Source organism: Heptranchias perlo, chromosome 33, assembly GCF_035084215.1.
Source record: "Heptranchias perlo isolate sHepPer1 chromosome 33, sHepPer1.hap1, whole genome shotgun sequence".
Lineage (NCBI taxonomy): Eukaryota > Metazoa > Chordata > Chondrichthyes > Hexanchiformes > Hexanchidae > Heptranchias > Heptranchias perlo.
The window spans coordinates 9752754-9771256 of record NC_090357.1 but is presented as its reverse complement, the minus strand read 5'-3'; the positions used below and the strand labels follow the sequence as shown (position 1 = coordinate 9771256).

At 41.6% G+C, this 18503-nt stretch overlaps 1 protein-coding gene across 3 annotated transcripts in view; it reads right to left on the bottom strand.

Moving 5' to 3' along the window:
- LOC137301471 (dixin-like) overlaps positions 1 to 18503 on the bottom strand; it is a 113716-nt gene that overhangs the window by 60126 nt on the left and 35087 nt on the right. For all 3 annotated transcript variants that reach the window (XM_067970978.1, XM_067970977.1, XM_067970979.1), the window contains 3 exons: positions 4356 to 4485; positions 3230 to 3355; positions 858 to 1116 (listed from right to left, as the gene is read on the bottom strand). In XM_067970978.1, the coding sequence (XP_067827079.1) occupies positions 858 to 1116; positions 3230 to 3355; positions 4356 to 4485 (515 nt within the window). The remainder of the gene's footprint in view (positions 1 to 857; positions 1117 to 3229; positions 3356 to 4355; positions 4486 to 18503) is intronic.

The following is an 18503-nucleotide window of genomic DNA, read 5'->3' as shown; positions in this document are numbered from 1 at the left end:
AACTTTATTCTTGGGAGCCAGGGAAGCATTATATGCAGAAACAAGTTTCTACACACTTAATATAAAATTAAATTGCTGGGGAGAATAGCGAAGGTAACACAAGATTCACATTGTGTGCATCTGCAGAAAGTGTTCTGTCTCCCTTGTGTATAAGACTTAAATTATCTTTCATTGCTCCATTTTTCCCCAAAGAAGTTTAAAATAATAAAGAAAGCAGCAGTTTTTCTTGCTTCCTGTTTCACTGAACCTGGTGTTGGGCAATCACTTCCTGGTCCTCTTGATGCAGAACATGAGCTCTAGCGGCAATCACAAGCACCACCCCTTTAAACACTGATTCTTACTATTAAAAATGCAGCAGCACAAATCTCCCAGTGCCAGCAGCAAGACTTGGAGTTTGAGTGGGTGGCACCTCTGAGCGCTTCTTGGGCTTATGTCCCCCACTGAGGTGCCAAGGAACCACTCACCTGCAGTCATTAGTGGATCAAAGCAGGAAACAAAAGGATCCATTTCTCCCTGTATTTTTTTAAATCATAGTATTCAGGAAAAAGAAAAAGATGAAGAATTTAAGTTTTACATGCAAACCAGGCACAAAAATGTCCTTGGCTACGGACCATGTGACTGTTGGGTTACACTCATTATTCTTTGCAGCAGTTCAATTTGATGTCAAGTGTATAGAATCCCATTTGTCTGATTCTTAGGATTATAATTGCTGTCACACCGAAGGAACCAAAAGAAATTGTCCTTTTCCAGAAGTGTCTGTTTCACAGCCACATAAAAATAGCAATGCATCTGAAATAGTAAAGAGTACATTGCATCATATCGAAGAATAGCTGCAACACCAAAGAACCTTTTCTCACCTCTGAACCTCCTGTTTGTATCGGAATACCTCCCGTCCAGAACGTGAAACATCATGCCGAACCTCTGCAAGAGCTGCAGCAGCACTCTGTGCCATAGCAGTGGCAGAAAGTGGTCTGTGATTGTCCAAAGCGATTGCAGACTTGCTCCCCAGGGGTACTGCAGACCTCTGGCTGGCTGATCTAACACCAGACGGTTTGAAGTGAGCTGCCAGAGCTAGGATCAGTCTCATTATGCATTTCAAGTTCCCTTCAACGATATCTGTTCAATCGTGAAAAATAAAACTTTTATTTCCATTAATCCCCTGAACTTTTAAAAAAATGTTCCTCCCTCATCTTGTTCTTCCCTTCTCATAACAAATTTATATCAATTACAAGTGGCTCAGCAACAAGATCCAGTCTCCCTTTGGACACTGATGACTATACTGGAATAATACCAAATATTTATGAATACACAGTTGCTATAAAGTCATAATAATGATTATTTATTTTGGCTGTCAATTATCTCTAATGTCAGAGGCAGCTTCATACAAGCCAGCAATGTCAAACTTGAATAAAATGGCAACCCTGATGAAGAAAGCCACTAATTTGCAGTTTTCATGGAAAAAGGGATGGAAACGCAAAATGTGATCCCCACAACATTGGTGGAAACTCCAAAATCCCATGTATGAAAAACGGAATTTGACTTATTCAAAATCACCCTAAATCAGTGACTCTGTCAATGCCAAACAGCTCCAAAAGGCATCGCTTTAAGATATTTGGGGCATCAGCCCACTCATCATTTTCCAGATGAAAGCACAGGCAAACAAATTGATCACAGACCTTTGCTCGTGCCACCAGGAAGTGTGAATGAGTAGCCGAGTTCAAATCACCTTCCTACTTTCCCTTGCCTCCCTCCATGAACCATTTATAGCACAAAACTGAAATGAAAAAATCCCCCACTTCAGCAATTGTGATTATGAATCCACATCCTTATCACTCCATGTCTGAGTATGCTGCAGCACTAACATGTTTCCCACTATGCTGCTTAAGTAAAGCACTTTGAACAAGCTAACTGACTGTATTTGTACACACTCTCCGCTTTCATCTGGAAAATGATGAGTGGGCTGATGCCCCAAATATCTTATAGCGATGCCTTATGGAGCTGTTTGGCATTAGCAGAGTCACTGCTTTAGGGTGATTTGAATAAGTCAAATTCTGTTTTTCTTACATGGGATTTTGGAGTTTCCACCAATGTTGTGGGGATCACATTTTGTGTTTCCATCCCTCCTATCTCCGAGCTTATCTTATCCATGAGACCCACCTCCTGCTCCCCTGACCTCATTCCAACTAAATTGCTGACCACCCAACTTCCCTTCTTGGCCCCCATGCTAGCTGTCATTGTAAATGGTTCCCTCTCCTCAAGTACTGTCCTCCACCCTTTCAAAACCGCCATGATCACCCTCCTCTAAAACTCCACCCCAACCCCTCTGTCCTTGAAAACTTCCCTTTCCTCTCCAAAGCTCTTGAACGTGTTGTCACCTCCCAAATCTGTGCCTATCTTTCCAATAACTTCCTGATCTAAAAATTCAATGGCACCGCGCCCGTTTTTCTGGCGCTAAACGGGCGCCTAAACCTCCAATATGGCAGGCAGGAAGCGTGAGCCCATCATGAGCCAGAAGTGTGCCGCCCACTATATTGGTGTAGGCCAAAAAAAAGGCGTCCAGGGCCAGCGCCTGAAACTGGCGTTAGGCCCCTTATTTGCATATGCAAAGGGTCTAACGCCTGTTTGAAACCCCCTGTGCAAAATTGGGTTGCCCTGAACACAGCTGGCAGCAGATCGTCAGCATTCAGGAAAACCATGTCTACATGCGGCCTAACTGATCTGCCGGCTGCCGCTCGTGCCCCCTTCCAATCCTCTGTGAACCTCATCTCATCCAAAACTTTGCTGCCTCCATCCTATCCCACACCAGGTCCTGCTTACCCATCATCCCTGTCCTTGCTGACTTACATTGGCTCTCGGTTCCCCCGCGCCTCCAATTTAAAATTCTAATCCCTTCATGGCCTTGCCCCTCCCTCTGTCTGTAACCTCCTTCAGTCTTATAACCACCCCCTCCCCTCCAAGCTCTCCATTCCTGAGTCTAGCCACTTGGGCATCACCACTCCCTTCGCCCCACCATGATTGGCCATGGCTTCAGCTGTCTAGGCCCCATGCTTTGGAATTCCTTACCTACTCTCCATCTCCCTCTCCTCCTTAAAATCCGGTTCTTTGACCAAGCTTTTGGTTACCCCAACTCCTATAATCATCTTTGGCTCAGCATATGTTTTGTCTGACCACGCCTCTGTGAAGCACTTTGGGACTTTATAAATGCAGGTGGTTGTTGTTGTAGACTCACCTCGAGCCGAGGTCTGGTGCATACGGATCTTTTTGGAGGCTACGAACTGCAACACTTTCTCCACATTGTCTTTCATTTCCTGATGGCTGCTGGGGTTGAAGTAAATATCACCGAGTTGCTCACCGGCTTCATGAGAGAGCAAAAGAAAACAACTGATTAGAGAAAATATAACTCTTACATTATTAGTATTTATGATTTTGGAAAAACAAGTATGGATCTATGCTTTCCCACTATATTGGAAAATGTTTCAGGCTTCAAGCTTCTGACATAACCAGCTGTTCCAACCTTCTGTTCAAACAAAAGATAAGTCACTGCCCGCTGTCTTAAAAGATGTCAGTAGAGTGCTATTCACAGCAACAAAAGTCACCATCATGTCTGTTCTGTTATTTTCCCTAAATAATCATTTTAAAGTGCAATTTTATTTCATAGATGTCTAATCTCCACATCTTGATATGTGCTGCAGTCACATTTTGCATGAAGTATTAACCCTAAAATTAGCCTCTCTCATTAGCTTAATATTAAACTATCCTTCAAGTCAAATCTACATGAGAAAACCAACCTTTTCTTTAAAGGTTTTTAAGTACATCTACCACAGTGTTTCTCTTCCTACCACTCACTGATCTCCTAAGCCATGCATATCCTGCACTGTTTGTTCCTAGACCTCAATCAATGTCATTCTAATTTGGATTCTTCCCAACTCACTGTCCAGGAGGAGGTACCTGGTCTTTACTCAATGCCTTGACAGGAGCACACATGAAATTAGCAATTTACTTGCACAAAAGATTTTGATCCTGCATTCCCTCCCTCCCATACTATGGTACCCAATATATGATGCCACCAAGCTACCCACACACAATATTCTTGCACTAAAAAGAGATAGTTATTCTGTATCCTTTTAACCCTTTACTCTTGACTCTGACTCCAATTCCTTCCTTTCCCCCTTCACAAAATAAAGACAGCAGTAAAAGGAAGAAAACTTCTCTTCTGTCTATAAGTCCCAACGCAAAAAAAAGAAACAATATAGCTAAAAAATATCATAACATAGGGAAGAGAGGGAAGAACTAAAATGTGTTCTTTACCAAATCCCAATATCAGACACTCGTGTGTATAACTTACATATACTAACCTACAATTTCCACAAGATGGATCAGTGCCACTCCATCCCGCAGATCTTGCCGCAAGTCTTGTACGGGATTCAATCCAGGCTTTTTCTTTAACTGGGAGTTAACCCATACCACGTACGACTGCAGCTGTTGCTGTGGTACAATAATTAGAAATTTAATTTCTGACTGTAATCTAAAGGAATACCAACAACTAAAAATGACCATAATTTTAGATTAATATTTTCATAGCTATCTTTTGCATGACTGAGGAATGGACGGGATTCTTCCAAAAAATTTTCAATTGGTTATAGTTTTCGAATCTTTACACTCTTCCCTTGGCGAGAAGAGTTTGAAGTAGTGGAAGAATTTGCAGGCTGATTAACAGTCTGACAGGCCATGACGTGAATGCTCCTTTTGTGGCCGTAATCATCTTTATACCAGCCGAGAGGGTGGTTGGTCCTGTATAATAGGAGGGATTTATGGGCTCCCACAACCCATATGATGAGGGGGCCACCCAACGGACTCGAGTATCCCGTTGGATGTCAACCCAGAATTCAGAGCTGAAGCTTCAGCCTCCATTCGCCGAGGCTGTCTGGAGTAGAGTTTGAACCCTGCACCTTCTGCCTCAGAGAATGGAATACTACCACCAAGCCAAAGACTTGCTCCTTTCTGCGCAAAGAAAGCAAGTAATTTCAAACTGTGCAAAGGAAGTGGTCATTTCAGAGTTACAGAGAAATGTGCCTCTCTGGAAAGGCAAAAAAGCAACAACTCTGTGGGGCCATGGCTGCCAGTAAAAAATGACCCTGATTACAATCCTGCAGGAGTGGGTGGTACAGTCATTTAATACACAATCCTTTCACTTTGGGTATAAATTAATGGGATGAAAAAGAAAACTCTCCCTGCTGGTGGTAGGAGTACTAAATGAAATGGGTTTGTGTAGTTTCAATCCACTTCCATGTGGGAAGATTTACTTTAATGCAAAATATCAAGAACTCTTGTTCCCCAATACTAACATCCTGTGGCTTCATGAGTACGAAGTTCACAAAACATATAGTAAAAAGTAAATAAAAGTACAAAAAACGGTGGCAACCGGGATAAAGGTTCGCAGAAGCTCCACAGCATACAGTGTTAGGAGGCTAAATCAACATCAGAAGAAAACATAGCCATTATTAACCCAGTGGTGCTCCACATTTAGGCTTTTTACATTAATTAGCTGCCATACACTGTCATCTGCAATAATTCATCAAAGCCCGTATAATTTGCAGAAAATGGAAAAAAAAAATCAACGGAAGTATATATATCGCTCTTTAAAGAAAAATAGTCATGAAAATCTTAAAAGCCTGCGGCACATTGAATCATGAACTTGCAATAGCATTTTTGCTATTGTTTGTGGGGCCAGAGATCTACTCCCAGTGGACGCTTAGTCCAATCACAGCAGCCAGTGTTCTATAGACATCAATACCGACACTTCAATATATTCCACTAATGAAGACAAATTACTAAACCAACAGAAGTTGTACAGCAAGTAAAGTAAATGACCAAGCTGACCATACATTTAAGTTAATTGGAGTAGGCTTTGTTATCAACTGGTTACTTTCTACCCAATTCTAACAATGATAAATGGGGTACTAGAGTATACTATTATTTTTTAGTGCGGCAGGAGTAGGAGCAGAGGGAAGGCAAAGGGCATGGGAGAATATTCTATCCCGGTAGTGGATGTACTGCAATGCATTTCATCTATCCAGACTTGATGGAGGAACAGTGCCTGATAAAGCTTGGACTCAGGAGGAAGACTGTGACCAAGGTGTTGCACCTGGTCCATGAAGACCTGCAGGAACAGTCAACAATGCATACAACACTACTATGGCAGTGAAAGAAAGAAAAAGACTAGTATTTATATAGCGCTTTACAGCCAATGAAGTGCTTTTAAAGTGTAGTCACTGTTGTAATGTAGAAAACACGGCAGCCAATTTGCCTTGTAAGGGGTGCGTGGAGGCTCCGCCCCTTAGGACATAGGTCTGCAGGAGATTACGGTCGTAGGGTGGAACAAGGTCACAGAGGGATTTGTGAACAAGGAACGGGATTTTGAAATCGATGTACTGCAGATGGAAAGCCAGTACAAGTTGGCAAGAAGTGTGATGATTCTTCATAGCCTGACATATGCTCCAGCATCTCTAGTTCAGCAAATGTCAGTTAACCTTGCATTTTAACTTTTGCATACAAGAGACAGCATTCCCGGTTACAATATTATCTGGGAGGTAATTCTTCAGGCAGAAAAGGTGATCTGGGGAGTTTTACCATTGGTACTGTTTTTTGAAGATTGTATAAAACACAGGGCTTTTTAATGACTGGCTTTTTAAAAATAAAATTAGCACAACAAAAACAGATCACTGTTCTGATGGAAGGGAAAAGTTAGATTGAATCATTATAAATTGCCACAGCTGACGCACACTTTAAGAATCCTATCAATAAGACTGTTTACACCAGAGATCCAAATTCATCCTGTACAACCAACAGACAGAAAGATCAGTAATTGACACAAAATTACCACACACGAGCTCTCAAGTAATAACGGAAACTGAAAACTGACTGCACTTTATGTACAAAGGGCTTTGTTAAAGGGTGTTTGCAAGAAGCCTGCACAAGACACTTCCTGTCTTAAAGTGGTGAGGTCAAATTGAACCGTTTCCACTCTGACTTTCACTGTATTGGTCTTGGATTTAGTCAGTACCAATTTTGAGCCCTACTAAACTAATTCAAACATATTACATTTAAAATTGCTTCTGACCACAAAATATACCCTCAACTGTATATGCCTAAAATTTTGTTGGCTAGAAGTTAAGGAGTTCTGGAGAAAACCTATAACATACAGAACTTCATGTTACTGTAAGCCATTTAGCCTATGGCAACGAAAGGAGTAATTTTAGGCACTGATTATATAGAAAGTTCTTGCATTTATATAGCAGCTTTCACACCCTCGATATCCCAAAGCATGTCAAATCCAACTATTTACTTTTGGAGTGCAGTACCCTGTTGTACTGTAGGCAAACACGGCAGCCAATTTGCACATGGCAAGGCCCCACAAACATCAATGAAATGACCAGATAATCTGGGTTTTTTGGTGATGTTGATGAAGGATGAATGTTGGCCAGGACACCTGGAGAACACCCCAGTTCCTTTTCAAATAGTGCCATGAGATCTTTTACACCCACCTGAGAGGGTTTAAAATCTCATCCAAAAGGCAGCAGCTCCAGCAGTGCAGCTCTCCTTCATTACTGCACTGCAGTGTCAAGCCTAGATTATGTGCCTATGTTTCTGGAGTGGGGCTTAAATCCACGACCTTCTGGCTCAGAGGCAATAGAGTCGTCACTGAGCTAAGGCTGACACCGACGTAGAAAATCAAAATCACTAACTAAAGGAATAGAGAAAAACAAAGTACCACAATTAACAAATTCAATATGTCAATCTAAACATTAAGTTCACAAGAGATAGTCTTAACTTCCATTTTATACAAAACTCAGTTTATAACACTCGTCCTGTAGTTTGAGTAGTGCTTTATTTTTCATATGAGCCACATTTATAAATTTCAACATTAACTGGATAATTACATTAGAGAATTGATAACCCAATAACATAGGGTGTATGTAACCCACAGGTTGAAATGCAGGCACTCAACATTATTTTTCAGAAAAATCTTATACTTGGCATCATTTAGCCTCTCGTCATCCCTGCTTTACTAAATGTTCCCTGGCTAAAAGTTTGTTTCCCAAAAGCAATTAACTACAATTTTACATTTCTATTATCATTGACTTACACATGCCTCAAGAGTTAAACCATTCATCCAAAACCATTACTGCACGTTTTCTCTGTCGTAGAAAAGTAAGTCCGGAGGTGGAAAGTAGCTTGAAAACTTTGCTTGTTCCACTTGCATTCACAACCAAAATATCCACTGTGAAACTGCAATCCGGGTCCATTCTCATCCCTCATTTTCTCTAACGTTTAGGTTTAAATCTTTTTTTCTTTGTTCTCCTCACTTCAATGCTCTTTTTTTCTCTACTACATTCTCATCCCTCAAATCCAAACAAAATGGTGGTTAAAAAGATTTTTAAACATTTTATTTTCTGATACAATCATTTTCATTTCATCCTTTCAAATAAATGGAATCAAGTCACCATCTGCTAAATCTGGCCCAATGTGTTAAAGTTTATTCCCCCCAGTTAATCACTTCTCAGAGATAAATAAAAAGTGTTTTAAAAAGTAAAATGTTAGAGGACCAATATATATATTAGAGGATGTGATGAACTTCAGATTTGATCAACAGATTTTCCAATTGGCTAGTATTAGAAATTGTAATAGGTTTTTTAAAATCCATCTCTATTCCGAGTAACAAAATGCAACAGCATTATGAAAACTTTTACTTAACTAATTACACATTGGTGAGGAGAATCATTCACATATTGAAGATTATAGACTCAAATTATGGAAAACATTGATGATTGAGTAGTAGATTGCTTTCAATTTGCTGGAGTGCTGATTAGTAGTGATTTACTTTGATAAGGTTACAAAAGACAGCCCATAAGCTCATAACGTTCATACGTGTGTGTCACGCTGGCAATGAAAAATGTAGATATAAACTTTAATCATTAGCAATCCTGTAATAAAGAAAAATCTGCACAAAAAGTTTCATTCATTACTAAGAGCTGTTCCACAATTTCAATAGTAATCTTTGACAAAATGAAGTTGCTCTTTTCAGTATTAGGACTAAAATATAAAATAACCTATTCACTTTGTATATTATACTGTAAACTTTATATCATATACTGTAACAGGTTAGTGAATGCACACTCCTCATACGTAGCTGTTGTCAATTAGGCCTAGATGACACAGCATTACTGAATGAGTCTTAATATTATATTCCAGATGAAACAGTGATCCAGCTACCCATTGTTCTGAAAAGACCAACAAATGTCCTTGCAGTAAAAATGTGAGTGCTGTATGAGAAACATTTTGAAATGGGCTTTCATAGCACTGACATTGCATTGCTCATGAATGAATAGTGTGTTTTGAGTGCAACTTACTACATTTGACAGCTGCCAACATTCCTCGAGTCATTCCAGCTTGGCAACTGTGAAAAATGCAGGCTAAGTGAGAGCCTAACACAGCTGCACCCTCGTTCACATCCCCCCCCCCCCTCCCCAAATCCCCCACTATATGACTGACCAGATGGGAGCACCCCCCTGCCCAGGGCCTCAAAGAGAAACACAATAGAAGCACCATTCATACTAAACTGCACTATTAGGGCAGTCTGGCTGATCTTAGGTTTACTGAGCACAGTCTGTTTCTTTTGAAATCCAATGACTTCTGTTACTGTTTTAATCAATATTGGGATTGATTTTCACTAATGTACACTAAGCTTGTCGTTACTGTTCTGTATGTACCATATTTACAGGAACCATCTATAGTGAGCAAGATTGGCTCTCAGTCCTCCAATTAAAAATGCTGATCCTCGTGTTTAAATGTTTTCATTGCCTCTCCTTCCCTATCTCTGTAACTTGCTCTAGCCCTACAACATGCCACTGAACTCACCATTCATTTAACAAACATTTTGTGCATGCCCCCTCCCTTTACTTCAATGCCTTCGACCTTCTAGGCTCTGGAATTCCCTTCCTAAACTACTCTGCCTCTCCATCTCCCTCTCGTCTTTTAAAGCCCATTTCTTTGGCAAAGTTTCACCGTTCCAAATATCGTCTTCTTTGTCTTGACATCCATTTTTTTCTGATTACACCTCTGTGAAGTTTTTCTGCTATGGGACGTTTTTCTACATTAAAGGCACAATATAAATGCAAGTTGTTGTTTTGAATGCACACGATTATACCCACAGAAGTGTCTCTCAGTTACTTTTTAATTAATTTCAGATACTGTACAGTACAAAATAAACTGTTCCCATTATTTTTTTGCTTTGTATCAGCATTGCTCGTTCCCCAACAACTGTTATTTTAAAATCACATCTGGCACATTTATAAAGCAAGTTAACCACATGCCTCGTGGAATTCTTAAAAAAAATTATTTTGGGCTCATTCATTAACTATGTGCTTGAAGCTCCCCTAATGGCTTAGTGGATAAAGGTACGTGGGCAAAATAACATTAAGCCATACAGACCAGAAGGACCCAGGTTCAGGTCTGTGGTGAGTTAGCTGATCTCAGTCAGGGTAGCAGCTGGGAAACTACTATTGGTCTCAGCACTAGGCAGGGGGAAAATCAAGCAGGGTTCCCTCTCCTGGTAGTCATCCTGCTGGAAAGTGCTTGTGTAGGTACATCAGGTGAAAAGAGGATGCCCGCAAGATGTGATGCCCACACAGTCAAATAGCCTACTAGCGCTCACTGAACAGGCTTACACATGAACAATGACCACCTGATTAGGTTATTGGAGGGGCTGTTGGTGCCTGTGGAATGGTACCCTAGCAAGACAAATCTAGCACCATCAGGAGACAAATTAGCAGTTAGGGCACTACAATTAGACTCGATGTGGAGATGCCGGTGATGGACTGGGGTTGACAATTGTAAACAATTTTACAACACCAAGTTATAGTCCAACAATTTTTATTTGAAATCTACAAGCTTTCGAAAGCTTGTAGATTTCAAATAAAAATTGTTGGACTATAACTTGGTGTTGTAAAATTGTTTACAACAATTAGACTCAGCACCCTTGAGGTGGTGAAAAAAAGTCAGCCAGGGTTCTCACTCCTGATTATTAACACCTGGTGGAAACATACTCAAGCTCAGCCGTTAAGCCTCTGCAGTTAAATAGCCTGCTGGTAATCATGATCTAGGTTCAAACATGAAAATTGAGCGCTGGGTTGAGATCCCAGGGGACTGCCAGTGCCTATGAAACAAAACCTCAGTAAAAGTCAATGCTTTCAGAAGAGGCAAAAAAGAAAGAAAACTGGAGGAATAGTATTTTTTTAAAAAAGAACTGGGTGAATAGTTGGTTAAGAACAGGATTGAAGGTTATGAGAATAATTACAGGCACAGATGATTAAATACCATTGGGAGCACTGTGGTTCCGGTGCTTCAGGGAACATTGAAATGTCATCTATGGAATGCAACTGCTCATGGTTGAATAATGTAGATAGTAATGTCAGATATATATCCTGGAGATTTTGCTAGTTTAAACTTTAAGGGTCAGGGAGAAGTTTTATAGGCATATCTTCGATGTTTTACTTCTGATTTTTCTTCTTCAGGACACTTGATAAATTGGGGATAGTCTGTAATTGTGAATGGTGCTCTGTTGGAAGGAACGATTAGTCATATGTCATTGCTGTCTTCCTTATGTAACACAACTTCGGACAACTGGCCTTATTCTTGTATCATAGGCTTCCTTTTCAGTGCTATTTCGAGCCTTTGCAAAGCACCTGGCTACCATGTCTATCCTCAATACAAATATAAACATCATTCAAAGACAACTTGACATTTCCATACCACTCTTCACGTACAGGAGGACACATCAATGAGCTTGACATTGAGGAGGAAAAACAGTGGAAGCTAACCAGGAGGGAAAATAGATAAAGTTGGGAGGGTGTAAGGGGATGGTCAAAATAGGAGTTTTGATGAGATTTTTGAAAGGAGGGACAGACAAAGGGATCTACGAGGAGAGTAGGTTAGGGTAGAGGTGTGGTGGCTAAAAGAGGAGTGAATATTAGAGCAGAAGGAGCAGGGATTAAGAAGTAACAGGGTGTCAAGAGGATTGGTCTTTCTTTCTTTCCTTCTTGAAAAGGATTCTTTGTTTCAGTATGTGCCAAACTGCACCGAGTTATGTAACTGAAGATGATGAATGGGAAATTCTGTAGTAAACTGTACTCCTTTCCATTTGGCCTTCTTGCCTTGCACTCAATAAAACTAGTATTGCTTTACATTAAAATACATCAATGTACACATTGTGCAGCCTTTTTTTTAATTCTGAAATGCATTTGCAGTCATTCTACAGCATTATTTTTTATACTGATCATAGACGAGTGACAAAAGCAATGGAGTAGTCAAACCTGGAGGTGAAAAAGGTGTAGATAAGGGATTCAGCATCAATATGGGTGAGGTAGGTTCGGAAGCAGGTGATGTTGCAGAAGTGGAAATAGGTGATCTTGTGATGGCTAGAGTGTGGGGTTTTTAGCTCAGTTTCAGTTAAACAGGACACTGAGATTGCACACGGCTAGGTTCAGCTTCAGCATGCAGCAAGGGAAAGCATGATATTCTTCCCTTTTTTGTTAAAAAGGAAATTTTGGACCTTTGTTGTTTACTGGAAAAGAGGAAAATCGGAAGTACTGTCTCAAGGCTGCTATCGTGCTTTGGGTTGCCAACCCCCTAGGATTCCCCTGCAGTCTCCACAAATTAAAGATTAATCTCCTGCATGCTGCTGCGAGCAAACCAGGGAGAAAAATCATTGCGGCAATAAAAAAACATTGTGTGTTTTTGTCATTTTTTTAACACTTTTGTTTATTAGTTATAAAAATATTGGGGATTTTTTTTAAAGGCTGTTTTACTGGGTTGGGCAGTTGGCAGTGGGAGGTCATGTGATGAAAGCTCCAGGAATACATCCAACCAGAGTTGGCAACCCTAATCGTGCGTCTCCTAGTTGTCCAAGATAAGTTCATTTTACACAGAAGGTTCATGGCCCTGTGAGACCTTATGGGGGAGGGAAAGCAAGGGGGAAACTGGAGAGATTTTATACTGCAAAACAAAAAAGGAATTAATACAACACACTGAAAGCTTCTTACAATGCCCATCTGTCCATTTCACTGATCATTTCTCACTGGTTATAAAGTTCACAGGTCATGTAAGCCTCTCACATCACATTCGGAAACCAGAGAGTGGAACATTTGTGGTTTAGAAGGAACTAGCTGATAATCATTTTCAGAAAAATGGTCCATTATGATGTTCATCTATGTCCTACACTATAGCTTATCAAGTGGAACTACTGTTAATGTTGATTCTCAGCAAAAAGAAAATTTAATTCCAAATGCATTTTTACCTAAAATGTAAAATCTGAACTTTAGTCTGCACTTTTCATTTTTAAAACAAATGTAACCTTTACTAAAAATAAAGTGACAAAATAATGGACAATCAGGATGCAATGCATGCAGTTAATAGTTGATGATCAAGTAGCATGGATAAAATTGAACCTGGCATTATAGAGCATGATAGAAAGTGAGAGCAATGTGTAAACATTTGAATCCCAAGGTCCAATTCTATCCTTTAATTCACGTGCCATTCAGTCAGGACAGTAACTGACATTCAGAAGACCTACAGTCCACACTAATGCAAAAGCCACTCTCAATCTTGAGAGGATTTCAAAAAAAAGGCATGAAAATGCAACTTATACATTAGATGTGACATTATTTATACAACTGCATACTCATTTTAAAAAATATTATTGCATTATTATTATGCGGTTGTAAAATAGAGCCAGTGTCATAGAGCCAGGATCAAACGTATTATTTCGCTGTTTGTGATGTTTAACCTGAAGAATAACAGCAATAGTTTACATACACATTCTGCATATATGTCACAAAATTCTGCTATATTGTCACAAACCGGGCCTGCTGGCCACAGAATATTCATGATATTACTGAAGCGGTCTCTCGTGCTTCTGTACAAGATGTCTGTTTTGAAGCTGTTGTTAACTGGTGTTATTAAAAGGTAGAGCAGAGGCACAGCTGTGTCAGTTTGACCTCTCACAATCCCATCCATCTTCACTGTGCAAAGGAGGCCTCCACTCAACACCTCCCCCACATGGAAAAAAAAAGAAAAAGTAACCATTGGCTGTTATCATATACCTCAGAACAACTGATTGAAGAATACCAATGGCACAGCCCAACAAGATTTCATGTCCATTAAAAAGCAGTTGTTAAGCATAAAAGACGGCGACAAGATGATTGAGGCAATCCGATAAGTGTTCAGCTACCTTCCTTTACGACATCTGGCAATCCGGTACACTAAACTTTCTCTTTTTTAAAAAGAATCCAGAATTTAGAGCTCAAGATGAGGTATATCAGCACTAGGAAATGGATCACTTTTCCATTTCAGGAACACAGTGTCAGCACGAAGCATTCCCAGGCCAAGTACAATATGGCTGGTTGCAAAATAAACCTCTCTCTACTTTGTACCAATAAATTGCTTTAGCTCCAGTCCCTGAAGAACATCTCCTACTAGGTATGACTCCAGCCACTGGAGAGTTTTCCCCCTGATTCCCATTGACTTCAATTTTACTAGGGCTCCTTGGTGCCACATTCGGTCAAATGCTGCCTTGATGTCAAGGGCAGTCACTCTCACTCACCACTGGAAATCAGCTCTTTTGTCCATGTTTGGACCAAGGCTGTAATGAGGTCTGGAGCAGAGTGGTCCTGGCGGAACCACAGTCAGGGTGTTGTCGGGGCCCATAGCCTTTGCTGTATCCAATGCATTCAGCCGTTTCTTGAGATCATGTGGAGTGAATCAAATTGTTTGAAGACTGGCTTCTGTAATGGTGGGGATATCAGGAGGAGGCCGAGATGGATCATCCAATCGGCACTTCTGGCTAAAGATGGTTGCAAATGCTTCAGCCTTGTCTTTTGCACTCACATGCTGGACTCTGCCATCATCGAGGATGAGGATGTTCGCGGAGCCTCCTCCTTCCGTTAGTTGTTTAATTGTCCACCATCATTCACTGTTGGTTGTGGAATCGCTTAGATCTGTCTATAGCATGTTGCTTCCGGTGTTTAGCCATGCATGTAGTCCTGTGTTGTAGCTTCACCAGGTTGGCCTGGTGCTGTTCCTGGCATGCTTTTCTACACTCCTCACTGAACCAGGATCGATCCCCTGGCTTGTTGGTAATGGTAGAGTGAGAAGTATGCCGGGCCATGAGGTTACAGATTGTGCTGGAATACAATTCTGCTGCTGCTGATGGCCCACAGTGCCTCATGGATGTCCAGTTTTGAGCTGCTAGATCTGTTCTGAATCTATCCCATTTAGCACGGTGGTAGTGCCACACAACACGTTGGATGGTGTCCTCAGTGTGAAGATGGGACTGTGCGATGGTCACTCCTACCAATACTGTCATGAACAGATGCATCTACAACGGGTAGATGGAGGACGAGGTCAAGTAGGTTTTTCCCCTCGTGTTGGTTCGCTCACCACCTGCCACAGGCCCAGACTGGCAGCTATGTCCTTCAGGACTCGGCCAGCTCGGTCAGTAGTGGTGCTACCAAGCCACTTTTGGTGATGGACATTGAAGTCCCCCACCCAGAGTACATTCTGTGCCCTTGCTACCCTCAGTGCTTCCTCCAAGTGGTGCTCAACATGGAGGAGGACTGATTCATCAGCTGAGGGAGGGCGGTAGGTGGTAATCAGCTGGAGGTTTCCTTGCCCATGTTTGACCTGATGCATGAGATTTCATGGGGTCCGGAGTCAATGTTGAGGACTCCCAGGGCCACTTCCTCCTGACTGCATATCACTGTACTGCCACCTCTGGTCGGTCTGTCCTGCCGGTGGGACAGGACATACCCAGAGATGGTGATGGAAGAGTCTGGGACGTTGGCTGAAAGGTACGATTCTGTGAGTATGGCTATGTTAGGCTGTTGCTTGACTAGTCTGTGGGCTAGCTCTCCCAATTTTGGCACAAGTCCCCAGATATTAGTGAAGAGGACTTTGCAGGGTCGACTGGACTTGGTTTCCCTTTGTCGTGTCCGGTGCCTAGTGGTCCGATGCCGGGTGGTCCGTCCGGTTTTATTCTTATTGTGACTTTCTGTAGCGAGATTGTACAACTGATTGGCTTGCTAGGCCATTTCAGAAGTCGATTAAGAATCAACCACATTGGTGTGGGTCTGGAGTCACATATAGGCCAGACTGGGTAAGGACGGCAGGTTTCCTTCCCTAAAGGATATTAGTGAACCAGATGGGTTTTTACGACAATCCAGTAGTTTCATGGCCACCATTACTGATACTAGTATTTTTTTATTCCAGATTTTATTTAATTAATTGAATTTAAATTCCCCAGCTGCCGTGGCAGAATTTGAACTCATGACTCCAGAATATTGGTCTAGGCCTCTGGATTACTAGTCCAGTAACATAACCACTATAGCTGCAGGAGTTCCTCAGGGCAGTCTCTTAGGCCCAACCATCTTCAGATGCTTCATCAATGACCTTCCCTCCATCATAATGTCAGAAATGGGGATGTTCGCTGATGATTGCACAGTGTTCAGTTCCATTCACAACCCCTCAGATAATGAAGCAGTCTGTGCCGGCATGCAGCAAGATCTGGACAACATCCAAGCTTGGGCTGATAAGTGGCAAGCAACATTCGCGCCAGACAAGTGCCAGGCATTGTCCACCTCCAACAAGAGAGTGTCTAAACACCTCCCCTTGACATTCAACAGCATTACCATCGCCGAATCCCCCACCATCAACATCCTGAGGGTCACCATTGACCAGAAACTTAACTGGACCAGCCACATAAATACTATGGCTACAAGAGCAGGTCAGAGGCTGGGTATTCTGCGGCAAGTGTTCTGAGTCACCTCCTGACTCCCCAAAGCCTTTCCACCATCTACAAGGCACAAGTCAGGACTGTGATGGAATACTCTCCACTTGCCTGGATGAGTGCAGCTCCAACAAAACTCAAGAAGCTTGACACCATCCAGGACAAAGCAGCCCGCTTGATTGGCACCCCATCCACCACCCTAAACATTCACTCCCTTCACCACCGGTGCACTGTGGCTGCAGTGTGTACCATCCACAGGATGCACTGCAGCAACTCGCCAAAGCTTCTTCAACAGCACCTCCCAAACCCGCAACCTCTACCACCTAGAAGGACAAGGGCAGCAGGGCACATGGGAACAACACCACCTGCACGTTCCCCTCCAAGTCACACACCATCCCGACTTAGAAATATATCGCCATTCCTTCATCGTCGCTGGGTCAAAATCCTGAACTTCCTACCAAACAGAACTGTGGGAGAACCTTCACCACACAGACTGCAGCGGTTCAAGGCGGCGGCTCACCACCACCTTCTCAAGGGCAATTAGGGATGGGCAATAAATGCTGGCCTTGCCAATGATGCCCAGATCCCATGAATGAATTAAAAAAATCAGTAAAGTGATGTCGCTTTTCTGAGTGAGATTGCAATTTCGTGCCAAGTAATGCCAAATTAGTGCCCAGAAGGAACTGGATTTAGCCTGCCCAAACACATGTCATATAGCCAACAGGTAGAGCAGACTTTTATCACATTAGTCTGAGGTGTATTTGAATCCAGATCCCAGGGATGTAAGGTTAGTGCCTAACATTATTACACTCCCTAGTCAACCCCACATTCCTCATTAAACAACAATTGATGCAGAAATTGAACATTTTACTCACCTCTGGGTGTTCCCATTAAAGGCTTTGACTGTAGGATACATAAAGTACACTGAACCCCCTCAATTAGAATCTGTCCTCAAGTTTTCCTAATATTGCTGTACTTCAATGGTCACACATCCCTGGTTTTTCATTATGAAGTGACTATTCAGCTGTGTAGTTTACTTGTCAGGATTTGATGGCAGCCATTTTTTAAAATTAAAAATGTGGTGAGTAAAACCATGTAATTACAAAAAGATGGTTGGAAATAAATTATTCTAAAATATAGGTTTCTTTTTGATTTTAGTCTTGTATAATAAATCAAAACCAACTCTAAGCAGAGTCAACATGGTTTTATGAAAAGGAAATAGTGTTTGACAAATCTATTGGAGCTTTTTGAGGAGTAGGAGGTTAAGGGGTGATCTTATAGAAGTCTATAAAATAATGAGGGGCATAGATAAGGTAGATAGTCAAAATCTTTTCCCAAAGGTAGGGGAGTCTATAACGAGGGGACATAGATTTAAGGTGAGAGGGGAAGAGATACAAAAAGGTCCAGAGGGGCAATTTTTTCACTCAAAGGGTGGTGAGTGTCTGGAACGAGCTGCCAGAGGCAGTAGTAGAGGCGGGTACAATTTTGTCTTTTAAAAAGCATTTGGACAGTTACGTGGGTAAGATGGGTATAGAGGGATATGGGCCAAGTGCAGGCAATTGGGACTAGCTTAGTGGTATAAACTGGGCGACATGGACATGTTGGGCCGAAGGGCCTGTTTCCATGTTGTAACTTCTATGATTCTATGATATGTAACAAGCAG